Raw genomic sequence first — 27,104 nt, 5'->3', positions numbered from 1 at the left:
ACCAAAAGATGCTGCAGTTAGTCTCTTAAAGAAGCAGCAGCAGGAACAGTACAAAAAAAAGAGGCTTTTAGTGGTGTTGATTACATGATAATCAGGCATCAGCGTATCAAGTATCAGGTACCCAGGCTGGACAGCAGAAAATACGACCCACAGGAAGGAAGGCGTGAGATACAACACCTCTCCCACAATGCACAACAGAAGCACTACCTGAAGGCCCCATGATATGTAAAATTTACTTTATATTGGTTTTCTAGCAGTAATATGTGTCCCTGTAGCCTGTGTATGAGGCCTCGGGAGTGAACTTTGTCATCTTCCTCACTTGCTTGGTCCACCTTTTAGTGAAGGTGTGCTCATACAGGTGATTCATCTTCCCTTCATGATGTCATGGGGGGAAATAGCCACTCCCTCTGGTAGTGGATAGTTACTTTGACCTTCCCACAGATAGAGTTCTGCCCTCTAAAATTACAAACAGGCGCCATTTTCTCTCCGAGCAAATGCTACTGGAAAAGGTTGTGGAGTAGGGGTGGACAGACACAGCTCATTAGCATTTAAAGGTACAGACACAAAAACAGCCTGGTGTCAGTAGAGCTCACTGTCCACATGAGCCAACACCCATTTTTTTTCCCTTGATGGTGTTCTTAAGAAAACTTGTGTCCACACGTCACTATGAACACGCCTCAACACGATGTAGTTTCCATGCCAGGCCTTTAGGAGGCGCTGTGAGCTTGAACGTGCGTTCAGCCTTTTTAACTAGGATTATGCTTTTCAGTCTTTCTCTCGGGACTTTGACTCACGTTTGCAGACGCAGGCTCGGTCCATCATCCAGATGAGGGAGGAGCAGTACTCGCAGTAGGTGGGGATGCTGTACTGCGTGGCCTTGAAGATGTGGCCGTTATGTTCCTCCACCTGCAGGGGGCGGCAGAGACGCCAGTCGCCTTAATTCAAGCGTAATTCTTTAAATTAGATGCTTTTTTTTAAAGTTTCAAACTCACGATGTCCGTTTCCTTCTTCCTGGACTTCTTACGTTCACGTTTCGGGGCCTGAGAACACACGCGTCACCTTGAATGTCTTGTTTAGGTGCAAAAACTTAGTGGAGCAAATCACAGTTTTGAAAAAAACACTCACCCTGCCAATGGTGCCCTCCATGGGCTTGTACTCCGTCATGAACTCATCCAGGAAGACCTTGAAGGTGTTGACCCACACCTTGACGGGCGACTCACTCCAGTCCCTCTGCTCCAGACGCATCGTCTTCTCCAGGATGTGCTCGAACAGCGCATACAGATCCTTGTACCGGATGCTCTTCCCATCGTCCATCTGAGTGAGGGAAAGGCAGACTCAGGTCGCTGTTTTTATACACGTCTGAATATTCATGCTTCTATCGCGTTGTTTTCGTGGATGGATTTTACTCTGTTGCGTTTCATATTGCTGCAGTTGTTAAACGTCACCGTACTTACACAAACACATCAAGACATTGATTCCCTTCTTAAAGGTATCGAGCAAAATAGTGGTCGAGGACTCACGGCCAGGGCTGTGGAGTACGAATTGAAGATGTTGATCCTGAACTCCTTCAGTGCTTTCTTGAAGACGACGTCAACCATCGTGTCCTTTTTACTATCCTCTGCGTCCAAGTCGGCGATCTGAAGGGACAGAACGTTCATCAGTGAAGCCAAACTGCATCTAAAAGTACCGAGGAGAGCAAGGCGTGTGCGCGGCGGAGCGGTGGTTACAACTCTCTCTCCATCCGCGTTTGACGGCTCTGGAACGGAGGTCTGCAATTTAAATGGAGTCGCAAAACAATGTCTCACGTTTAAATTGAAGCAAACGCAGCTTATAATGTTTCACAGGTGTATAGTTTTGATATTCGTACTAAAACTATATCTTATGTTAGATTCATGAACTTTCAATCACCGTAAAGGACGGTAAACCTTATATGACACGACATTTTCAGGAGTTTTTAACCTGATTTTATTGGTTTTACTCTTTAGTTCCACCATCTGTCAGACAATTTTAAGCTGTTTTAGCATTTTTTCCTTCTTCAAATGTTTTAGGTTGAGCTATTATATTTTCGGTTTATTTTTTAAAGCCCTTTTTAATTGAGAGTTAAGAATCCTTTTGAAAATGACTCTGTTGTATAAATGCAATAAAAATAAAGTTTATTGATGCATAGTATTGTGAAAGCTTCAGGGAGCCACGATAGACGAACAGTCCAGACGACAAACTGCACGTCGACCCTCCTGCCTGAGGACGGCCACCACTCCATCTTGATGCTGAACTTTAATTTTGGTAGGATTGAGTTGAAATAGAGGGGCCAAGAATTAACAACAGGAGAGACGACATTCAAAAACACGACGGTGAAAACTCATCTGGGGGAGATTTTAACATGGTTTCTTATTCAGATCTTTGGTCGTCACGTGGTGCCGAGATCAAGACTGAATCTTTCACAAAATCCTATGTAAATAAACATTTTTATTCGTATCTCAGCAAACATTTTTTTAAGGGGTCTCAATCCGAGGGGGAGGGGGAGGATGTTGAGTACGATGATTAAAAAAAACAACACTAAAACAGTATTAATTAAATACTTAAACACCGTATGCACTGCAAGAAATAACGATTAAAAAAAACCTACAATAGATGTGGTAAAAGGTGAAACAGCTGAAAGAAAAAAGTAGCAATCTTTAACAAATTGTCTTCATTTCCTGATTTCAGATTTCATGACTGGAACCCGCTACTTCACAAACCCGAGTCGTGTTTATTAAGAAGGTTGAAAACATCCTGCAGCTCCACACAGATTTCACGTGGATTAAATTGGACTCATATTTTAGCTTTTGGTTCATAAAGGTTCCAGATTGCTGGCCGACTATGTGAAGATCAAGCGTGTGTGAACTCGGACCTTCTTCATGAGGAAGTCGTTCATGGTGCGGTAGTCGTGTGCCGAGCTGAGGATGTGCAGGGCGTCGTTCTGCCACTGGGCGGGCTCCAGGGCGACGCTGCTGATCTTCACACTGCGTCGCCTCCTCATCTTAGGAGACGGCTCCTTGTTCTCCTTGCTGTCCCGGACCCCCTGAGAGGTGGAGGCCTCCAGGTCCAGACTGTGAGAGAGGGGCGAGCCATCTGGAGGGGTGGGGGGGGGGGGGGGGGGGGGGTCATTAACATCAAGAGAAATTAGAGACATTTGTTTCCTGCATGTCGTCTTCTTACCTGGCGTTTCTCCAGCCTCGCTCCTGCTGGCCTGCTTTTCTCTCGACAGTTTCTTCTCGCCGTGTTTCGTCTTACTCCAGAACCGCATTTTCCCTCTCATCCGGCTAAAAGGAAGAAAAGTGCAAACAAAGTGAGAAAACGCAGTTGTACAACTTGAGGAATCCAACTTTTTTTCCCCACTTATTACTTTACACAAAATAAGAAGATACTGCAGAATTACAAATGAAAATAATTCAATAATTCAGCCTTAAAGGCGCCCGAAGAGAGAAGAGATTTAAGTGATTAATCTAGAAAACACCAGACTTGGGGCCCACAAAATGTGATAGAAAGCTGATGTTTGGAGGTGCGACAAAGTGTTTTGGTTTCCCAGCTGGGTCGGAGTGAACCGTTGGAAGATGACAGGAAAACATTGCGAAATGCGTCTGCATAGGTCTTGTTTATCGTTGATGACTCTATAGAAGTAACTATGTACCTTCCGTCCTGGCTGGAGGTCTTCCTGAGGACCTCCACCTTGCCCAGGTCCCCTGAGGACATGGTTTTGTGGATCTTCTTCTGGTCTTTGTGCGATGACTGGAGAAGCAGAACGCCACAACACAAGGGTGAGAAAGGAAACGTAACACGGGTCCGCCGGTTCGGTTGGGGTCTCCTGGAGAACTGGATCAGGTGGAGGCGAGCAAGACTCTCGAGGAACTTAGTTTCCTGCTTAAACACACGGCCAGGTGGCCGCGGTCCTGCTCCGTCACACCTGATCCAGCTGTGGTTCTCAACATGAGGTGGAGGCAGACGCCAGACATCAGATCTGACTTGATCAAAACTCTCTAATTAAACGCAACATGAAAAAGAAAAATCTTTTTAAAAAGCCTGAAGCAGAGCTAGAAAACTGCTTTTGGCTTCACTGTGAAGTTTCTGCACATCAGTGACATAGAAGGAGGTTCCCGGAGCAGCGGTGTGACTAATGAAGCTACCGGCGGAGAAACGCAGGTCCGACCTGGGAGAGTCTGTTAGAAAGCGACTGCGTTAGTGAGGAGTTACCCGAGTCGCTCGAGCTTTGGTGGATCCAGGCATGCAGGAGCAGCGGCTTGTCATGCAGTGCAACACGTCGCCACACGACGGCGCCTTTTACTTAAACCTGCCTCCGACATGGTCGCCTCGAACTTTGTTCAGGACCTGTCAATAAGTCAATAATCGCACGGTTTTCACGAATTAATTGTGAAATTCACCTTTAAAATTCTTTCATTTGAGTTTGTAGAACAGCCTTAGTGATATACGATATATGTAGTGATGAATTATAAATTAATGTCAAGGTAAAGATACATTTGCGATATATATTTGTGTTGTTTATTTCTTGCTTTTTCCAAAAATCACGCATGAACAAACAGAATATTTGAGGGCAAAGATGTTTATAATAATAAAGCAAAATAGTGTAATAATGAGACAGGGCTCGAATATGCAGTCTATCCCACTCTCCCCTGTCTTCCTCTCCTTTTTCTTTTTGTAGTCGTAGCTTGACAGTCAAAGTCTCCATCCTGTGAATCAGGTTTATGTTTTTAAGCAGTTTCCTGGTGGGTGGGTCCCTCTGCAGCCAGCATTTGGTTATCCGTCCAGCAGGACACCTCTGAACCCCTCCATTTTGGGTAATAAAAATAAATCTAATCAGATTACATACATTTGTATTTGAAAACTTGAAGCTGCTGCTATTCTGAAAACTGTGCCGATTGTAAGCTTCGCTTCAGATTTTAAGAGCGGGGCCATTTCAAGATTTCATGGCTCATTTTTAACAAAGCCATTTTACTACTGTTGATTGTTTTGGGTCATTAAAAATGTCTCAGACCCAAATAATAATGAAATGTAGGAGTATCATGTGATTCTTACTTTATATGACATTTAATTGGGACTTAGACTGTAAAGTTAATAAAAGTATTCCGTCTGTTTCTTTGACGCCACTTTTTGGAATTAAGGAAGTCGACTCTTCACTATTTTGGGGCACCAATTCAAATCTTTTCGGCCTTCAGTTTCCTTATTTATTTCAAAGATTTTTTGTTGTTGTGGTGCACAATGTGATGGGAATCTTTAAAAAAAAAAAAAAATTACTAAATTAATACAATCTCAACATAAAGCCAAATCTAATTAATATTACTTGTGCAAAATACAGTGAAATGTCCCAAAAAAAACCCTCTCTAATAGCTGTTGCATTATGGGTGTTTTTACAAACGTGCCCTGACATGGTGGCTTTGAGGCGAGTTTGACAGCAACAAGGAAGCTTTCTTTTATGGCGGCAACACTGATGTCTCTCGTCAGGTCTCAGCGTTGTGTTGTGTCTGCGACTCTTAACAAATTTGGCAAAAAAACAAAATAAAAATAAAGGTTTTCTTGAAAGTTTTGCTCGCGGGGTGACTGGTTTTGGCTCACATTTTGACAGACGTCCCTGATTTTATGAAATTTGACCTGCATGACTAAATAATAGGATACCATATAGTGTTTATTTGTACTTACAGTTATTGACAACTGGATTAAATGGTCAAATAAGTAAAATCTGTAAGACCAGATATCTCAGACACTGTATGAAGTCTCTGTGGAAGCAAAACAACTACTTTTTATTTAAATATTATCCGATGCATCTCCTAAGGTTTCTGATCTTGTTAAAGTGGTTGGATCCAATACAAAGATCGTGCCGTGATGTAAACCTGAAGCCTGTTGCTCATGTGTTGTGAAGAAGAGTGACGATGGCTCAGTGTTCGATCCTGCAGACACTGAAGCAACGTGTAGGTCCGTTGACGAACACGTTTTCACCGTCTCCAGGACAGTGGGTCAAAGCGGAAACAATAACGGGGAAATCGGTTGGACAGATGTGCAGCGGTGCCACGAAAGTGGGGTTAGAGGTGTTAAGAAGCTTCTTCCCCCTGCTGCGAGTGGCTGAAGTCCACCGGAGGGGAAATTTTTTTTTTTTTAAAGGGTTGGAAGGGACAGAAAGCTTCGTTCGGAGGTCAGATCCGGTGTTTTACCATCTCCGAGTCACTGTGACAGTCGGCCTCGGGGTGGGCTCGAGTGGGACACAGGGAGGGGGGCAGCGTGCGGGAGTGGGCGGGGGTGTAGTACTCGTCGTCGTCGTCCGACTGCGTGGCGCCCTCAGAGTTACAGCGGGTGAGGAAGTCGGAGCGCGTCCGGGACATTCGAGCTTTCTTTTTGGGGCCGGGGCGGCCCACCTGCTTCCACGCAACCACAGGAACACATCAGCTGTGCAGTCAGGCGTGTGCGAGTGTGTGTGTGTGCGTGTGTGTGTGTGTGTGTGTGTGTGTGTGTGTGTGTGTGTGTGTGTGTGTGTGTGTGTGTGTGTGTGTGTTCCAGTGACCATAAAGCACCGACTTCAAGTGACATTAAAGGATATAAAACAATCAGAAGGTCAATGTGGACACAGTTATCTATATAAGACTGATAATTTAAGGAGGAAAAGTCAGAGTGAAGACAACAGCAAGTGGCAATGTGCAAAAGAAGTGTGTGTTAGCATGATGTGTGCGTGTGTGTGTGTGTGTGTGTGTGTGTGTGTGTGTGTGTGTGTGTGTGTGTGTGTGTGTGTGTGTGTGTGTGTGTGTGTGTGTGTGTGTGTGTGTGTGTGTGTGTGTGTGTGTGTGTGTGTGTGTGTGTGTGTGTGTGTGTGTGTGTGTGTGTGTGTCCTACCTCTCTAGTTCTGGAACCAGCAGACTTGGAGTCGTCTCGGTACATGGAAAGAGATCTTTCCTGGTTCACCAAATCCTTATCTGACCTGCAACACACAGCCATGCGGCGTATTAGTCTGGGTGAGACTGTGGTCTGATGGCGCAGCTTTTCAGGTGTAGTTATAACAACAATAAGATAAGAGTCATCATCATATGTAGATGGAAGCAGACGTGAGCGAGTGAGGTCGCGTTTTTCTCAAGTATCCACATTTGAAAGCAGTGGCGACGGGCCAATAGAGGCCATCAGGGCACCTCCCCCCCCACCCCCACCCACACCCACACCCAATAAAATATACTAATAAAATGTAATACTGTTGAAATATGGAAATATGTTTATGCCAACAAACTAATGAGCCTTGAACTGTATTAATTTCATGTTCTAACGATATCGCTCAATAAAAGAGGATTTCTTGATTTCTCTCTCTTTTGTAGTGTGTGTGTGTGTGTGTGTGTGTGTGTGTGTGTGTGTGTGTGTGTGTGTGTGTGTGTGTGTCGCCCCCGAGGAGGGGGGGTTTAGTAGCACTCTCAACAATTACTGATTAACACCAGAGGGACCGACAGAAAATTAAACTAATCAGTGTCATTTAATGTCTGAGACTTTGGGCCACTTTTTAAATCGCTCATGTTAAGATATGCTCATATTTTTTAACGACTGGAAATCTAAGTGATTAACAGCACAGTTTATTTTGAAATTCTTTTTTTTTTTTTTAGGTTTCTTTCGAAGCATTCTAAAAGGCTTTGAAGTATGAATTGATGTGTTGTTTGAAAATATACCTGATACAGCTTTTGTTTTTCCTAAACTCAGACTAATTGTCATTTCAAGTAAACCAGCCCCAAAATACAGCTTGTATTTGTATTTGTATGTTAATAAGAGTCAGTTTAATAAGTGCTCTTTTTAATAGCTATTTATAATAATTTTCATTACTCTCTCTCAATTAATATTGGCTGACATGGAATAATAATGAAGAGTCCCACTAAAGAAATGCATCACCAGCCGCCGCTGTTTGAAAGGTAAAACCTCTATACAAAGTGAACGGTGCGTCTGCAGTCGTTGCTGTTGACCATACGTTGACCTCGAGAAAACAAACTTAATGAGGTTGTAAATACAGATTTTGGACTCGAGTGGCCTTTACTGAGCCTTGTGTGAAGTTATTCTGAGGACCTGGGTTACCTATTTTCATTAAATTCAATCAAATCGGGGATTTTTAAAGAGAGGCTTGGTGCTCTGAATCTCCTTTCTGCTAAAAGCAACTTACTTGGAGAAAGGCAGCTTGCGTCTGGGCGGAGAAAACACGGTGTTTGGCGGCTTCTCCACCATGTTGACAATCACAGTCTGGGCGGAGCTCTTCTTCTGAGCTTTTGGTGGTTTGGTGTCGAGGACCGGGCTGGGAACCTTCTGCAGGGGCCGGATGGCTTTCCTCTCCTGCTGGGCGGGGAGAGCGGAGGGGGCGCTGGGTTTGGGCTCGGCCACGACGCGGATGTCTACGTCTGCGGGGCGAGGCCCCGCCGGTTCAGGACTCCCTCCGTGAGACGCTGGGGAGTGGAAGCGAGAGGACTTGTCCACCCCAACCCTCTCGGCCTGGGGAGAAGCTTCCCTTTCCAGGCCGACCTCCAAGCCTGAGATGGGAATCTTTTCAGACGTGACGGCTCCCGTCTGAGAAGCTCTCTGGAAGGTCTGGGCTGCCAGCAGCTCCCCCTCGTCCAGAGGACTCTCCTTTTGCATACTGATCAACACCACGACGGGCCTCCGTGAGGTGGACTCTCTTCTCTGCTTGTGTGATTTGCTTGGGCTTTCATATTTTGGTTCGTGGACTGGACTTTGGTCGGAAGCGATATAAAATGTCGCCCTCGGCCCCTCCGGCACGTCTGGCGACTCGATCAGGACCTTTTCGTTGTGGTTGGAGTCTCTCAGCAGCTCTTGAGGACGAAGATCCAGAGTTCCCGGGTGCTCTTGACGTGAGGTCACTCCTCCTTCCGTCTCCATGTCCTCCACGGCGAGCACTTCGCAACTTCCCCGACTCGTTGGAGATCCTCGCGGCGACGGCGAGCGTCTGTGATGGTCGTCGTCTTCCTGCAGGGAGCCTCCCGCGCTGGTCGTTCGCACTTTGAGGAGCTCCAGGCTGAACTTGGCCTGCTCCAGCTCTCTCATCCGTCTGCTCTCCCGCTTCGACCGGTTCTTCAGGCTGGCTCCGTCGACGCTCCTGCTTCGCTCCGAGTCCTCCTCTTTCTCTGCCTCGGCCACATCCGAGGAAACGGAGCCGAAGCCTTCAGGAGCCTCCTGGATGTAACTCTCCTCTGCGGACTGGACGAGGTCCTCCACGGCGCCCGCCTCCAGGACTGCTGGTGGACTCGTGTCGTGTTGCTCTTTCAGTTCTCTGAACCTGCAGGAAACATTCGGGAAAAAAGCAAAAGTGTCATCAAATTTGTAATTCATCAAAAAATAAAGGAGGAGGATCAGTTGACGCAAATACTGTCAACTGTTAGTGGAACGATGACAAAGTGGAAGCCACTGGAAACGACAGTGAACTAACTGGGAGGGAGGGATTATTGGTTTGGGCTTGTTTTTCCGTTGCTGAGCTCGGCCCAACACAAAGAAACCTGGAGGGAATCTGTTGTTGAATCTGTTATAAGGTGACCAACATTATATTCTATTCTATGGTTACAGAATGATGGAATGACACTCAAGTTCATATGCATGTGAAGGCAGGTGGGCAAATACTTTTGAAATACTTTTGGCCACAAGATGTATGAAAAAACATCTGTAATTCCAAGATAAGATCTAGAAAGATGCAGCTTTTTGGGGGGAAAATGACCGTAAAACCTTTAAATTCAGGCGCAGTCAAACAACACATTATTTATTGTTTGTATTCGTTTTCTTTTTTCTCCAATTTGATTTATTGTTCACTTGCTGTCTCAACAATGCAAACATCCTCATCGGAGGACAAATTAATGCAAAGCTTTTCCCATTTCACACAACAAATTCTCAAAGTTTCTGCGAAATTTCTTAAATTTGGCAGGGGGAAAAAATATATATGTCCGATTCCTTTTTTTTTAGCAGCATCATCGAGCACACAGTTGATCAGAAGGTGATATAAAAAAAAAGAAACTGAAAAATCCTAAAATGGCAACAAGTATTTCTCATCACGAGATTATATGTCAAGGTAAATAACTAATTTGAGCTCATTTAAAAATCCCATGTTTGAGCTGATGAATGAGAACTGATTGAACCCCATGACATGTTTTGCACTCACCTGAGTCGTGCCAGGTATCCTCTGCCCACAGCCTGCAGCTGCGTCACCCCCCTGTACGTCCTGCAGTAGCACTCCCTCTCCTTGAATCCTCTCCAGACCGACTGAATGGTCATCGCCGCCTCGGTCCTGCGCTGCCGGCACCTCCTCCAGCTCCTCTGTATGACGACGGCAGAGTCCCGCTGATGCAGGAACCTCCTGCGCTCCCTGTAACCCCGCCAGGCTGCCTGCAGACACACCGCCGCCCCCTCCTCCTCACTCAGGTCGATGGCGGACTGCTTGAGGAGGCAGAACCGCCACCAGCGCTGCAGAGAGAGCGATATACAGAGTTACGCTCACAGTCTAAAAAATAAAAGGCAAACAGGTTCATTATACGGATCATAAAACGTGTTCTATGCTCATAGTTCATGTGTGTCTGCATCACGGAGTCTCAGTGTTGAGTTGTGGCTGCTACACCGAAGAAATTAGTTGGGGAAAAAAAAATCTGTTTTCTTTGAAATGTTTACAGTTTTGCTTGGTGGTTTGGCCAAATTGGAGCCGTAAGGCCTCTTTTCCATTGACTGTTGAACCAGCATCAACAGTAAATGGGATAAAGCAAGACGGGTTGCTGAAATACTATAGAAAATTAAGTTACTTATCGTTGGATTCTGTCAATAAAACATTTGTCACATTGCTTATGGAGACTTTCATTAAAGATTGTTTTGATTGAAAATGTAGACACTGATGTTCATGTTTGTCTGTTTAACAATTTGAGTTGGTCTCTATAACGTTTTAATCTCAGCGGCGTGAGGATTTGGACATAAAAACATTGTCTTTTGCCTTCTTCCCTTACTATCAACATTTCCCTCACCGTCTCCTCCAGGTCTAACATAATATTGAATACTGAACATTTGTTTCTGTCCAGAATAGGAGTGCTGCGCATCAGGAATCAGACATGGAGTGCAGCCATTTACATGAACTTTCTGTTCTGAAACACGTTTCAAATTTTCCTTTGAGACTGAAAGCCAATCCGGGACATTTCATATAGACTTTATTGACTTCATTCTCCACTGAGAGCGAGTGTAACGAGTGTAAACCGCCGTGAGGACATGAGTGCTCGTCATCCAGAATAGGGTGGTTATATTTAGAGGGCGCCGCTCCTCACGTAGCTATTAATCACCTCCTGCTTTAACAGTGATAAACAAAGAGGCCTTAATGGACTCCTCCTGGAGAGCAGCGAGTTTGGGACTGACGATGCACTCGCAGCGGGAGGCGGTCTCACCTGGATGGCGCTCGCCGCTCGCCGCATGCTGAGGAAGTGCTTCCTCTCCAGGACGGCCCTGAAGCGGCGCTGCAGCGCGACGATGCGCCGCAGGACCTCCTGGTGCAGGAGGGTCTGCAGGCGCTGCCGCTCCGCCTCCCGCAGGAACACCTGCGTGAGACGGGAGGGGTTTTTCTCGTGAGTGCCGGACAGTGACCGAACAGAACTGTGGGAAGCTTTTTGAGTCTCGGAGTGCGCACCATCGTGTTGCCCACTTGATAACCTGCTGGCGGGAGGTGGATCCGCCTGAAGAACTCCCTGATGCCGGACTTTGTCGGGCTCGTGCCCCGAGGCAGCAGCACGTGAAAGTGACGCACAAAGTCCTGGGAGAACACGTGGAAATACATGAGCACTTGAATCAACAGAGACAACAGCTAATGATGATTATTAGAAAATAGGGTAAACATTGGAACTGCATCATTTCTTGTATTAAGATTAAGATAAGAGTGTTCGACTGATTCGACTGAGAGGAAAAAGTCTGTTCTAACAAGAAGAAACCTGCAGAACCAGACTCAGATGGAGACTTTCTGCAGAACCAGACTCAGATGGAGACTTTCTGCAGAACCAGACTCGGAGGTGGAGCCTGATGATTTTCCTGCTTCAAACCGGGTTTCAGGATCTTGTTCAGGGACTCAGTTTGATTGAAACCAGTGAACTTCTGGGTCACCAACTTCAACACCACCAAACCCATATTTGTTTTGTCATATGATCTTAATTAGACCGCAATATTGGAAGCAAACGCAGGCAAAAACATGTCATTTGTGGAAAAATGTTCCACCAAACATAAAAAACCGGCATCGAAATTGAAACGCTGAGCAAACAACATGGAAATGAACCTGAAGCACAGGAGCTGCATAGCTGTGTGGAAGAAGTGACGGATTACCTGGAAGGTGTACTTGATGCTGTATCCTGATTGCCGGATGCGGACAGTTTCCAGCATGCCGGTGTACCTCAGCTGTCTCAGCACCAGGCTGTCGTAGAAGCGCAGCGGCAGCTGAACAACGCCAGACAACAAACAGGTCAATACAGACAAACGGATAAAAGCATTCAGACGGGGATGGCTCCTCCTCCTCCTCCTCCTCCTCCTCCTCCTCCTCTGCGGCGGTGATTACCTTCTCGGCGTTGGAGCGAATGCACTTGACGAAGTACGGCTCCGACTGGTCAAGAGTCTCCATCAGCTTATTAAGTGACGCCTGCACGCACACAAAGACATCATTTAATTTAAAAGCAGCTTTTAGTTGTCAGTTCAACGTTAGGAGTGTCTTGTATTTACTTCATTTATGGTTCAAGGATAAAAACTACAAATACTGTATTGATGCCTGCTTTCATAAATTCATTAAAAAAATAAAAAGATCACCATAATAAGATATTAATCCACATTTATATTGCCTCTTCCTAAATATATCAGGCATGAAAGTTGAAAGCTAAAAATCTGTATACATTTAAAAAAAACTTGTATTTGTTGATAGATAGACAGATAGATAGATAGATAGATAGATAGATAGATAGATAGATAGATAGATAGATAGATAGATAGATAGATAGATAGATAGATAGATAGATAGATAGATAGATAGATAGATAGATAGATAGATAGATAGACAGACAGACAGACAGACAGACAGACAGACAGACAGACAGACAGACAGACAGACAGACAGACAGACAGACAGACAGACAGACAGACAGACAGACAGACAGACAGACAGACAGACAGACAGACAGACAGACAGACAGACAGACAGATAGATAGATAGATAGATAGATAGATAGATAGATAGATAGATAGACAGATAGACAGATAGACAGATAGACAGATAGATAGATAGATAGATAGATAGATAGATAGATAGATATACTTTATTCATCCCCGTGGGGAAATTCGCAGCCTCAGCAGCAACCACAGCAACAGCAAACAACGGCATTGTTGTGAATACAAGGAATGGAGTAGGATAAATAAAGAGATAAGAAATAAAAAAAAACAAAGAGCAGAAGCTTTTTCAGTCCAATATCCATCCATCCATCCATCCATCCATCCATCCATCCATCCAAGTACAGAGATGGAGGTCGACTTCAACCATTTTAAGATAATAACTGAACTTCAAGGTAAGGGAAATATATTCCTATATTCAGACATAATTCAATTCACAGTGTTTTAATGGGAACATACATTAAATCAAGGTGCTTAAGATGAGGAAAAACAAGATAAAAAAAAAAAAGAAGAGATAAAGTAAATAGGTAAAAACTCATTTAAAATCCTGTGGGGACAATAATGTTTTTAGGCCTTTAAAGAAGTGTGTGTGTGTGAGCAGGAAGTTTGTTCCACAGGTGAGGAGCGTAGGAACTAAAAGCTGCTTTATCTTTAGGAACACTCTTGAGTCTTGATGCTTCATATTCTACATGTAAATCGAGGATGTATTCAGACCCAAATGTTCTCTTTTGTGGAAATTAAAATATGGCCACCTTAACCTTGCCGACCCCCAGTGAGTCCAGTGGCAGCTACTCATTTCACTAAGTCCATCTGTGGTGACTTCACTGTCAAACTAAATACAAAAGATCATTTTACATCTTTAACTTTTTATTTGAAGCATTAAAAAAACCAGACTTTAAAACATACTATCAGTTTGTATCACTACCAGAAGAGCAGTAATGGTTCAACCTTAATACTAAATGGCACTTAGTCAGTGAGAGTCTGTGTCTTAGTTCTGATGAATTCCTCACAGTTCAATGATCTTGCTCTTGGACTCTATTGGAGTCCACAAAAAAAATCTAATCCTCCTCTACTAACAACCAAAATCACTCCACTGGTGATAATAGAGGATAATTGCTGTCTCCAACCACAAACGACTCACCAACAGAAATATGTTCAAAGGAACAAATTATCAAAAGACTCTCTCTTTAAAGTGGGTTTGCATAAATATTGTAGGATTTATAATGAGAATCAGAATTGTTGTACTTTTAATGAACAAACATTTCACTGGAACAGATAAATACAAAGAAATGTCTTCTCGAGTGGCGACAGACTCGACCTGGGCACCATAAGGCCGAGGGGCTCAACTGGTCCTTAAGGTGCAGCAAAAGAAAAGTAATCAGTACTCAAAGTTCTTTATTCTCTTAGTTATTCACCCCCTAACTGCAGACCACACCTACTCTGAATGATTTCATCTATGTGTTGATACCGTCTTGATTTTACCCTGTGTACTTTATCTGGTGTGATATTGCTTCATCACTTATATATGTGGGCTTCTTACAATGTTCTGAGACGTAAAACTACTTTTTATCAACAGATAATCTTTATTGAGCAGAACTGAAGTCGATTTAAATCTCCTGTCTCAATAATGGCATTAATTTTTCACTTGGCCCTTTGGGGAAACCCGTTGCCCATCCCTGCTCCAGTTCAAGTCTGCTGCGTCACTCAAGAGAGGCTGTTGCATGTCACTGTGTCCTCCAGCAGAGGGCGACAGCAGCACTGACCTGGAACTGAGCGCTGATGCTCGGTGGTTTCTTCTTCTTGTGCAGGTGGAGCAGGGACTTGGTGATCCGGTCGTGGAGGGTCACGCTGCTCAGGTAACGCAGAGACTTGATGTCCAATAAGTGCTGCACACACAAAAGACACAATATATATATTTTTTAAATAAAAAAATAAATACACACACGCACGCACGCACGCACACACACACACTCGATCCTGTGGAAAATACAACTTGTAAACTTTGGGTGTGTAATATACGCAGCTTACCTTGGGTAAAGTTGGTCTAATTTTGCAGTTTTTGTTTCGCCTGCAGGTGAGAAACAGCGTTTTGGTTAGAGGAGATAAAGTGAAACTGATGACGTGACGTGTCTGCACTGTGGTTTGTACAATATACACCTAATGCAACACTCTTAATATGACAAAATGTGGCCGTTTCTGAAGGATACGGATGAGAAAGGCAGGTCAAAGTTGCGAAAGGAGCTTAAATGAAGTGCAGTTCCAACACATATTTTGTAGAAATATTTGAGGACCCGGTTGAGAACCACTCACAGCAGGATCCCCTGAGCTCTCTCCAGCAGCTTGCTGTTCGTCGAGTTGAGGAAGATCCCGTCTTCTTCCAGGGCGTGGCTTCCTGTGGAGGAGAAGCGAGCCGACCTGGAGCTGCGACCGTTACATCCAACGCTGAAGCCATCCCTGAAGAGAGGGGAGGAAAGACGTGACCTCACGCAAGACAAAATTGTACAAAGCGCGCTCAAAAACAGTGGTGCAGGTCGCTTTCACATGACATTCTCCAAAATAGGAAGTACAGGAGGAGTACAGAGGCTGTGCTTGTACCATTGATCTGTTCTCATGATTCAATACTAATTGAACTTCAGGAAAACATTTTGCATATCTGAAGTGGACACATTACTTCCTGTAAAATCTCAAGCATTTATCAGGAGAGAAGGTGTGTACGGTTAAGCAATGGTGGGATAAAAAGCCATTATAAAGTAACACCGGTTTTAGCTTTGACATGCTAGTAACTGATTTCTTAAAAAAAAAAAAAAAAACCCACAAAAAACCACAAATGTGTTCCTAAGATTGCTACTTGTTAATTGTGTCTTCCTCTTCCTGTGACCTATGCCCTCTACATATACAAGTAGTGTTGAATTATCATCACCAAGTGTCCAAATAATGTAATAAAAATTATCTAAATGAGGTAAATTACCTGCCAACTATAAGCAGAAATGGCTCCTAAAAACAAGATGTGAGCAGTAAAATAAAGAAATCTGTGCTTTAAGGTGGAAAAGTGGCACAAGAGTCTCACCAGCTGGCCTTCTCGTTGAGGGCGTTGGTTCCTTGAAGGTCTGACAAAGGAGTCCGTGGATTCTTCCTCGTGATACCTGTGTGGAGAGCGGCACAACCACCGTGACACAATGCAGCTCTGTAAGCAATATTAAATTCACGCTTTTTTTTCACGAGTTTTGTGAAAAGAGGAACATTGTGCTCAAAGGTTTTCAGGCAAATCCGCAGTGACGAAAGAAAGAAAGGGCCTTGTTTACAGAATGTTTTCAAGAGAAACTTATTTTGGAGGTGTTTTGACTATTCATTCACACGTAAAAGGTGTCTTAAGTCCATGAAAACAGCAGCATTTCATGTTTGGCTGAAGTCTGAACAGTGGGAACAAAATCTTTCTGAACAGTGGAGTACGTGCTCATGCACGATAAGACGGCAGGCAATGGTTTTCCTGCTGGTGTGAAACACAAACAATAACAATGGTGGATTTCAGCGTGACGTTTGTGCCGCTCACTCTGAATTTAACAATGCTCCATCAACAAAGCGTACATTACACCATAACGGTGTCAGCACACGATATTTATCAACTATAGTGAATATTCTTCCATATATTTGTTATAGTTTTGTACTCATCGTGAGGATAATGAGGTTCTGTCTGATCGCCATCTATCCCAGCATGCCTTCAAAAGAGCAACCTAATAAACACCAGGCAGGTAGTCTTAATGTTATGGCCGATCAAGAGCACATCCCAGGGAGAAAAGGAGCGATAAGGGACAACCAGAAAGTCTGGAGGTGTCATTAAAGTGCACCGGTCCACTGGGACTTGATTCATTTGTCTGACCGCTCATGTGAGAAAATCCTGGGTTATGAGCTCTGCTCTCGACGTGATTCTATCTGTTCCCAACATTCCTGGTTTCTAAGGTCTCATTACCGGCGGTAATAGAACCAGCTTACCCAGGCTGAACATCGCCGCCGAGCCCGTCTCACCTTCCTGGAATTGTCTCCTTTGATCGCATCGAGCCCGATGACGAGAATAACGACTGCAGTGGAGGCTTAAGGCTCAACCATCCAATTATAAAACACATTTTGATAGAGAGCAGCTACAAAAGCAGCTGAGTCCAAAATATCATTCATTTGATTAAAAATGGAAGTCTAGAAGAGAAAAGGGGTCACATTGAGCTGGATCAGAGGGCTCAAGCATTAGGATTGTGGGCCTATGGGGCATTTCACATATCGCCCGGGACTGGGTCCCCTTGGGAGGTGGGGGTGGGGGGTGGGGGGGTCACACAATTACAACAGCTGCTGGATTGGGGGCGCTGTCGCCTGAAACAAACACTACCCTGAGAGGAAGTAAAAAAGAAACACGGCTCATTGATTGGCTTGTCACTTTCGCCGGTGGTGGCTAAGCTTGTTAGCTCGTGGCTAATGGGTAGCCACAAACAACTGATGATATACAGTCTTCAGAAAGATATCAATGAGCGCCTTTCTCACTATTTCTTCCTCTTTAATTCTACCTCTCTGCTGCACGTCTGGCTGCGATATATTTTCCAACTTTTTCTTTCTACGCCTGCTTCTTCTGATTTCGCGCGGTTAGCTTTGTTTGTTTGACACCCGGAATATTGCACACTACATCACGTCCTCTCACCCGGCCAACTGGAAGGATTGTTTGTAAATGAAGTGAGACCTCACATTTGAAGAGGACCAGAGATCGCTTGTGAGCTCCGGTTCAGAGTTCGCAGGCGTTTTCACGTTGCGCAAACCAAACGTTTTTTTCCCTGAAGAGAATCTGGTTCGGATCAAACAAGGGAATGTGAACCGGCCCAAACAGGCTCCAATCCGGCCAAACCACCAAGAAAATTGTAAATATTTAAAATGTAGATTGGTTTATTTGTTTTCTAACACATCTCTCAAGAGTCGTGAGCACAACACTGACCATAAAAACTACTTAGCTCGTTGCTATCAGACTAGCCTCAAAGCCATGCTGTCAGGGTGAGTTTGTAAAAACACTCTTAATGCAACAGTTATGCGAGAAATTTCTTTGGGACATTCCATTTTATTTTGCACCAGAAGGTTTTATTAAATTTGGCTTTATGTTGAGATTGGAGTCAATTTCCAGAGTCATAGCTTTTGTGAAAATATAGAAATGCTCATGTATACTCTGCACCACAACAAAGAAAAACGTTAAAGTTTAAATTTAAAGGTTATTAATGCACTATTCTCGCAGTTCGGCCCATTCAGCATGGAATTTCTATGAAAATGAACAGTCATGAAAACCGTCTTAGTGTTTTTAGCGACTGGGAGTTTTTGAGAAGGAACAACAGCTGCACACAAACCTGTTTTGTTTTGCTGCAGGTTTTCCTCCTTACAGAAGCTGCTTTACACCTCAAGCATTGTGGAGTTACTCACTGTATTTCTCGTCCTTGCATCGCTGTAGGATCTCAAGGCTCCGCTGGTGAACCGGGTGGTGAAGGAAGCTGAAGTTGTCGACAGTTTTCACAACAGCACAGGGAACTGGTGCATCGTTGCCTGCGAAAGACAGCATTTTCTAAAGTTAGGTCTCTTTGCTTTACATCACAAGGGAAAACAATTGTAAACACAGTAGTTCAGTTCGTTGGTTAAAACTTAAAAAAAAAGTTCCAACCATCTTGCTGAAACTTTTTCTTCATCTCTAGATCTGCAAAGAACGTGGCTGAATTAAGGAAATTAAACAGAACCGTGGACAATGTCTTAACACACGGTCCAGAAACACATTATTAAGTATGTGTCCAATGCACTTTTGTTAGTTCAACGGTTGATAATTGGCACATAAAACAAGTCTCAAAAAGATTGAAACTTTAAAAAAGAAAAATTCAATTAATCGGGGTACGTTTGGAGCGTCGCATGACTTCAATCCTCCACAGTGAAATCTACAGGAGGAGTCACATGTACCCTGGCTGATTGCTATTATAATGGCAATTTTACATTAATCAGCACTAACAATACAAGCACGCCTTATTCTTAATATTCTACAGACTGTGAAAAAGTTGAGAACAACCCCTGCCATCAATCTGTACGATTACAAAGAGGGAAGGATTTGGGTTGCTATAATGACACTGCACAGTTTATTCATTCAGGTCAGTCAGAATTAGCAGGTTTTTTCCCCTCAGTGTACTTGTTCAAATTTCATAAAACAGACAATCGATACTGTATCTTCATATTGTAATTTTTTTTTTTTGTCCCGTGTCATATCGTATTGTACTGTACAGCATCATACAATAGGTATGGCACATTAGTTAAAGTTGGTGGTTAAATAAATTGAAGATATTAATAAGAACGGCAGCTGAGTGTCAAACATAAGGCCTGTGGGTCAAAACTGGTTCCAATCTGGCCAAAAGACTAAGAAAATTAAAAAACAATCTCAAATAAAGCGTGCTTTTTCTAAACAAATTTCTTAAGACTAGTGGACACAACACAACAGAGACCCAAGCTGAGATTTTGGTGATGCTGCCATGAACGCGAGCAGACTAGCATTAGCATCAAAGCCAACGTTTCCACGTTAAAGCCGTAATTAAAGCCGTATTTTGCACCAGAAGGTTTCATAAAAACTGGCTTCATGTGGAGATTGTTGTAATTTTTGCTAGTAACCGTTTGGTTTTGTGAAAATATATATATATATATTTTCCCCCCATCATGTATACCCTACTACAGTGATTCCCAACCGGGGGTACACGGACCCCTAGGGGTACGCGAGGGTATTGCAGGGGGTACGCAGAAAGATTATAAATTACCCTACAGTATCCACACACAAAAAAAAAAAATATACTATATTATATTGTATTATATCATGAATTTTAGTAAGGCCATACGTTTATTTTCCATGAGTAGCAGTTCGTCCACAGTGATTGTAACACTACAATGCACATAATATGAAAAGACTATAAAGTGGCGCGCTTTAAAAAAAAAAAAAAAAAAAAGTTCACGTTCTTGCTGCGGGCGCGCACGATTCGCGAAGCTAGCTAACTCTAGCTGCATACCGACTGTAAACATGGATGCATGGCTAGGCAGGAGTAAACGTCCAGCTACCGCTACTGCTACCGTCGCCTCGGACGCAGGCACAGGGGAGCCCAGTGAAAAAAGGAATTATGAAAGACTTATGAAAGACAAGCAAGCGCAAGTGTCTCATTAAAAGGTATGTTTTTACACTCACAATAATTGTTTTATTTAAATGAGCAGTTGGATAGATAGAAAGACAAAGGGTTAAATATAAGTACACATTAAGGCGAATAATCACACACGAGAGAGGGGGTACTTTTCACATGGAAACCAGCTCAAGGGGTACACTGGTCAAAAAAGGTTGGGAACCACTGCCCTACTACACAACAAAGAAACACTTCAAACTTTAAATGTAAAGGTTATTATGGCACTATTTTATAGGTTTAGTCCACCTCAAGATGAAATTGTGCTGTGAGTGGTTCCTGAACTGAAATGCGTTTTCTTAGAGGAATCTAACCTATTTTCTCATGACACATTTTACTGTATGAGATCATAACGCATTGCGTCATACTGCAGCGTATTGTGCGTTTTGCTTGGTAATATACGGTAGCAGTCTGTCGTGACATATTGGTAATTAAAGCCGAAAGCAGGTGACTTTGTTCTCGTCTACAGAGCTCGGGGAACTGCTCCTCTGTCCAGTGATTTGGAAAACGATCCCTCACCGGTCTTCTTGTGGGTGTGTCTGCGGCCGGCCTCCCTGAACGCCACGTGAGCCCTGAAGTAGGCGCGCAGCACGGCCCAGCGGAAGGTGGCCACGGGGTCGATTCCCATCAGGCTGCAGATGAAGGCGTTCTTGCTGCTCTTGAGCAGGGCCACGATGTCGGGACGCATGTGGTCCGTGTTCTTCTCCCTGAAGTCCTGATGGAGGCAGAGAAGGAAAACGGTAACAGTCGGGAGTATTTTCACTGCGCTCTCATTGTAATCGCTCTGGCGGGCTGCGTTTTCAAATTGGTGGCTGTAAACAAAAAGCATATTAGTTATTTAAACAGAAAGCCGTACAGCTCGAGAAGACCAACAAACAATGGCATGTGTTATTGTCTGCGCTGGGAAGTTTAATGTTTATAAGCAGTGAATCGCCAGTTGGCAGCAGAGAATTCAACGATTTATGGCCAAATGCTTCACGGCGTTTACTCCATAGTTACAGGGATTCAGTCTCAGGCCACACAAACTGTGAAAACGTCCTTATTAATGTTTTCTTCCTGTGCATGGTACCCCACTCTCTCAAGTGTCACTGCCAATACATTTCACAACACTCCGCACACACACACACACACACCGCATTTGTGTGGTGGACTTTGTGTACATTTTTCAAAGGAAAGGAATTTATTTTTCTGACGAGCTTTTACTTTTACTTCCTACATTTGAACAGAAACATCTTCTCCTCTTTAATCATCTTTTCACTAAGTTGTTCCTTGTTTCAGTAAAAAGATCTGATGGTAACATGTTAAGGCACTTTCCCAGAGGAAAAGCATCAATCATACATGACCAGGTATAATAAATGGTTGAAAGGAAAAACTAATTTAACAGGAAGAAATCTGCAGGACCAGACTCAGAAATACAGACTTTCTGCAGAACCAGACTGAGGCAGAGTCACCCTTTATGCTGAATAAAGTTTTAAATATGTCTGTCCAAATCCTTTTCTGACTTCTACCCCTGAACCCCAACTGGAACAACAGAACATCTCCACCTCCGAGTCTGGTTTTGCAGGTTTCTTCTTGTTACCTTCGCCAACAAAAGATGGTAGCGAAGGTTATATGCTTTGTCATTTGTAGTCATTTATTTATTGGTTCGTATGTATGTATTTTAACAACCTTTCATTAAAAACTCTTGACCCATATTGCATTACATTTTCAGGGATGATTTGTCATCAACCAAGGACCAATTGATTAGGGTTTGATTTGGGGCTCAAACAGAGGTAAACATTGTGGACACACTGGAGGTCCGTCAGTCAGTCAGGCCTGCAGCGAGGGAGCTGCCGTTAGCCGCCAGCTAGCGCACCGCTATCTCCACTCCAGAGCTCGCAGATGATTTCTCGGTTCGGTAAGTAACCAGAAACACTGGTGTGAGCGCACTGACTCGGGCAGTGGTTTATCTGTGTGCCCCCGTTCAGTGTTTCACACAGTGATGTTGCTATCTGACAGGACACTTACTGTCGGTAGGAGCTAACGGCTAACATGCGAGCAATGGAAATCCGGTTCAGCAAAGAAACATGGCGTTAGCGAAGATATGCGCTCTACCGAGTGCCTGTTCTGGTTAAAGATGCTTTTGCTTTTTACCATCTTCAGTAAAAGTGCTTTAAAATGACTGTGCTGTATTTGGCACTATAGAAATAAAATAGTTTGACCTTTTCTGTAAGGGAATTGGAACAACATTGCTTCAGTCTTCTGCCACACACATTATAAAAACAAACGTTTAATTCTAGTGTTGATGCTCTTGATTTTTTTATTTGGTAGTAATCTTGTTTTTTTTTTTTTAAACTTTGGCATAAAAATGGTAAGCCGTTGCTTCTTTCTTTAGCCACACAAATGGTGAATTCGTAACAGCTTGTGTTTTTCTTCCACCTCTTGTTTCATGTCGAAACGAGGTGAAGAAAAGCCTCTATCGCGTCCATACGAGCACAGAAACACACACCCCGTGTCCTCTGCCCCGTCCGTCTGGAAAGAATGAAATATTCCAACTGAAGCTGTGCTATAATAACAGAGCCACTAACTATAAACCCTTCAACATACTCTCCCTCCGTATGATACGAGTCAGCTGTGCGCTCACACCCGAGCCAGCGTCGGGCGCGTCGGCCTCGCCGCATCGGCTCCTCGGGATACTTTTCCACCGCCATGATAACCAGCTGTTATGGATTTCTATCATGCAGTCAAACAACAATACGCTCGGCCCGCTCCAGCACATGTGCTTCTTATCAAAACGCAGCTGGAAAGCGGATGGGGAATTAGATCGCTCTGCAGAGAGAGAGAGAGAGAGAAAAAAAAAAGAGGTGGGGGGAACAACAAGTCGGTCTGCAGGAGACTTTCAGAGGCTACAGAGTGAAGAGAGAAGAGGATTCCGATGTTAGATTTGGGGTTCTACCACAAAGCTTAGAACCCACAAGGCTTTTGTTTTACTGACATCTCAGGGAGCGGCCACATTCAAATATAGCACGGCAGAGTGACACACCTGACATGTTCCTTAATCTGTGTGTGTGTGTGTGTGTGTGTGTGTGTGTGTGTGTGTGTGTGTGGCAATGAATAAATAAAGTAAAAGAAATTGAAGAAACATGTTTTGAGCTCACACAACCAGCTGGTCAAAATTTTTCATTTTCATACCTTTGAGCAACTTTCAGAGCTTTCACTCTTTAAAAAAACCAAAACCTCAGTATATCTAGTTTTATCAGATTTAACTTAATTAAAGAACATATGCTCTTTTACCATGACTGTCTCTGTGTTTGGAGAAAGAAGCTCATCATGATCCTTTAGTGGAACCTGCCCTTTTAAATGACGTGGCAACACACACACACACACACACACACACACACACACACACACACACACACACACACACACACACACACACACACACACACACACACACACACACACACACACACACACACACACACACACACACACACACACACACACACACACACACACACACACACACTCTAAAAACAAACTGATAAAGGTGTGATGGGATGCCAGTGTCCACCAGCTGGCTGTTTACAGTAGCACCACTCTGATGTGTGACGACAACAAACACTCGAGTGTGAAATGTTGATACGTATTCACACACATGCTCTCGCCTCACCTTGACACCGTACTTGACTTTACCGGCGTAGTGTCTGATGATGAAGGCGGGCTCCATGACAGCCGGGAACTCGATGTAGCTGTTTCCTTCATGCTGACGCTTGAACTTATCCAGCAGGGTCTGATTGGAAGCTTGAGGGAAACTGGAAAGACAAGACATTTCATCAGGCTTCATTCATTAGATGTTGAGCTCATAGAAGGAAAGCACAGTTGTGAGACTGAAGTTAGTGGGTCAACCCGCAAGCTCAGACTACCCCGTCAAGTCAATCCATCATCTAGTCCAGGGGTATCAAACATAAAGCACGTGGGTCAAAATTGGACTGCAAGAGGCTCCAATTCCAAGAAAATATTGATTCTTTTTTCAACAACGTGTTAAGAACAAACTGAAACCTGAGCTGAGATATCGGTGATGCTGCCATAAAAGATGGCGGACTAGTATTAGCCCCAAGGCCATGCTGTCAGGGTGAGTTTAGAAAAACAGCCAGAATGCAACAGCTATATTGGGGAGTTTATTTGGACATTTCACTGTATTTTGCAAAATTCCAATAATCTTCAAAGTTGGAAACTTTCCATGGGAATTTATGGAAATAAACCAGATTTATTACATTGAAGTTTGACTCTTAATGAAAAACCTCAACAGTTAGGGAAATATATATTTTTGCATAATCGTGGCTCAAACAAACCAGATTTCATGCAAATAGCACACAGCTCACTGCAGGGCGGTTGACACCACACCCCCTACATGCATCGTGATGTGGCTATGGACTATTCTACATGGATGCAGAGACAAAGCAATCAATTATAACTAATATTTCCAAAATTCCCCAGCTTAAGTTCCCATGGAAATTTGCCTGACATTTTCTGGCCCATTTGCAACCTTAATTTTGCGCCAGATGGCATCATCAATATTGGCTTTATGATGAGATTGTAGTAGTTTTCTGTAGTAATTAATTGATTTTGCAAAAATATTTATCACGTATTCTCAAATAAAATATGTAAAGGTTACTATGGCTTTATTTTACCCGTCCCATCACTCTAGAAGAAATTGAGTTGAATGTGGCCCCTGAACTAAAACATCTGGTCTGTCCTCAGTCCAATCAGAATGGGAAATGAGACAGTAAATAGAAGAGAGGCAGGAGGATCACAGTATCTCTGACAGAAGTTCAAAAGAGCGAGACTGGAAAAGAATAGTACAACAGTGACACTACTGCCACGTAATGTAATAAAGTCACCCGCAATCTACATGCAGCATCCATAAGACAAAACTTTTAAAGGGATAATGGCTGACGTAACAACTTGGTAAATATGTCAACAATTTAAAAGTGTTTCAATGTTGCATGTTTAAAGCCACACAGTTTACTGCGATTGACATTAAAAGTATAAAAGCCATTAAAAAAAAGCAAATTTCACGCAGAATTTTAACTGAAGACTGTATAGGTGCTGTAGATTAGAAGGGAATCTGACTGACACAGATCAGCCTCCAGTCAAGATTTGTATAGATTATAAGAAGCTTTGGTCTCCACCTGAATGATGAAAATGAACCTTAAGACCATCTAAAGAGGCAACATCTTTGACTCTCTCAAGTCCAGGTTGATGGTGGATGAAGTATTTCTTAAAACACCAACAAATATAGAAAAAAGTTAAAATATATTTAACATTTTTATATCACAACACTTCCTGACTGGCATTACAAGAGTGGCTCCGATGTTTTTGCTTCAGGATAAATTCAGTGTTAATGTCAGGAGTCGAACACACTCCCGAAATACTTGAATCTGTTCAAGATCTCAGTTGGTTCGCTGTTAATTGAGAGCATAAATAAATACAAAAATAAAGCAAAATTAAAACACGAGTAAAAAAAAAAAAGCAAACACTTAAAAAATGCTGCATGTAGATTTGTCTCCGGCTCTCTTTAAAGCGGCGGTGAAAGTGACGGCTGAAACTGTCAACAGTGTTTTGGCACGACGGCTCACATATCTGGAATGAAGGGAAGTGCACGGTCCTGACACATCCTGTCCTCATGTCACGCTTGTGTCAATAATGATGTTACCGCCGCCACATGCCTAAATGTGTGCTAATCCTCGAAGGAGACGGACGTGGACATCCTGCAAGCAGATCGGAGCAAATACTCCGCCAAACAACTCCACGGCATGCTCTCCACTCGGGACAATGCTTGTGTGACAAGAACAGTGTAACCAAGGTGTGATCCACCCGTCTATGTATGCTCAGCACCACACTGCCACTGAACCTGGTTTTAGTGCGTCACTGTCGCACTGGCTTTCAGTTTCCACAAGACTTGTGGACGTGTCCATCACATTTTAGCACTTTTGTCCCAGTCCAACATGCTCATGGGTGCGAAAACTCTGTTTTCATCTGTGCTTCTCTCTTCTAACCTCTCCTCTCAGCATTCCTAAACTCCTCCGAACCTCTCCTCCCTGCACCTGAAACACTCTGCTGGCGAAAGTATATCCACAGGGGGCCGACAGCTTGATGCTGTTACTGTAGAAATGGACCCCCACGCTCACCCCCGATTCTGCAGTAACTCAATCCGCCCCTGCAGCGGCCCCGCAGCCCTGCGAGCTCCGCTAAATGTGAATGATGAGATCTCCGAGCGTCTTTCCTTCTTTCTCAGTAATCAGTCAACACGAAGCTCCTTCCTATGGCAGTGTCGCCCCCAGGAGAACGCCTGTCCCCCCCTCCTTTATTTCTTTTTCTTTTACGGCTCCCCCTATGACCCGAATTTTCCAAAAATGCCCCCCGCCACCGCCCTCGTCAGGCAAATACATCCCTGGCTTTGGGTCCATACCAGACTTTATTAGATCCAGATGAACCAGCTTCACTAAGTGGCAAGAGGGATGACAGCTAACATTGATAAATACGGTTGTGCGCACACAGCTTAATGTTGTTTTTATGCAACGGGGGGTTTCAATTTGATTTATGGGGGAGAACGACGCTGAGGTAAAGGGTTGACCCTGCAGTGCAATAGAAGGAGGAAGAGAAACAGGTAATCCAGTAATGGTGGGGGAATCGGTAAGTCTTTTTGCTCAAGTTAAATCCTGGTACGAGTCCCAGTGC

The 27,104-nt window shown here is 43.7% G+C and overlaps 1 protein-coding gene across 2 annotated transcripts in view; it reads right to left on the bottom strand.

Annotated features, from left to right (window-relative positions):
- Positions 1 to 27,104, bottom strand: part of LOC308136343 (unconventional myosin-IXAb-like) — a gene marked incomplete at its 5' end in the record, with an annotated part of 120,383 nt that overhangs the window by 12,209 nt on the left and 81,070 nt on the right. For both annotated transcript variants that reach the window (XM_080504659.1, XM_080504660.1), the window contains 21 exons: positions 795 to 906; positions 993 to 1,040; positions 1,126 to 1,314; positions 1,521 to 1,637; positions 2,891 to 3,302; positions 3,671 to 3,768; positions 6,201 to 6,401; positions 6,874 to 6,958; positions 8,168 to 9,292; positions 10,163 to 10,464; positions 11,421 to 11,570; positions 11,660 to 11,782; positions 12,343 to 12,453; positions 12,572 to 12,652; positions 14,934 to 15,056; positions 15,199 to 15,238; positions 15,481 to 15,624; positions 16,238 to 16,313; positions 18,613 to 18,732; positions 20,901 to 21,096; positions 24,034 to 24,175. In XM_080504659.1, coding sequence (XP_080360785.1) covers positions 795 to 906; positions 993 to 1,040; positions 1,126 to 1,314; positions 1,521 to 1,637; positions 2,891 to 3,302; positions 3,671 to 3,768; positions 6,201 to 6,401; positions 6,874 to 6,958; positions 8,168 to 9,292; positions 10,163 to 10,464; positions 11,421 to 11,570; positions 11,660 to 11,782; positions 12,343 to 12,453; positions 12,572 to 12,652; positions 14,934 to 15,056; positions 15,199 to 15,238; positions 15,481 to 15,624; positions 16,238 to 16,313; positions 18,613 to 18,732; positions 20,901 to 21,096; positions 24,034 to 24,175 — 3,995 coding nt within the window. The remainder of the gene's footprint in view (positions 1 to 794; positions 907 to 992; positions 1,041 to 1,125; positions 1,315 to 1,520; positions 1,638 to 2,890; positions 3,303 to 3,670; positions 3,769 to 6,200; positions 6,402 to 6,873; positions 6,959 to 8,167; positions 9,293 to 10,162; positions 10,465 to 11,420; positions 11,571 to 11,659; positions 11,783 to 12,342; positions 12,454 to 12,571; positions 12,653 to 14,933; positions 15,057 to 15,198; positions 15,239 to 15,480; positions 15,625 to 16,237; positions 16,314 to 18,612; positions 18,733 to 20,900; positions 21,097 to 24,033; positions 24,176 to 27,104) is intronic.

The sequence above is a fragment of the Blennius ocellaris genome, assembly GCF_963422515.1.
Source record: "Blennius ocellaris genome assembly, chromosome: 11".
In the NCBI taxonomy this organism is placed as follows: Eukaryota; Metazoa; Chordata; class Actinopteri; order Blenniiformes; family Blenniidae; genus Blennius; species Blennius ocellaris.
The sequence above is the reverse complement of the archived record's forward strand: the minus strand, read 5'-3'. Positions and strand labels throughout refer to the sequence as shown.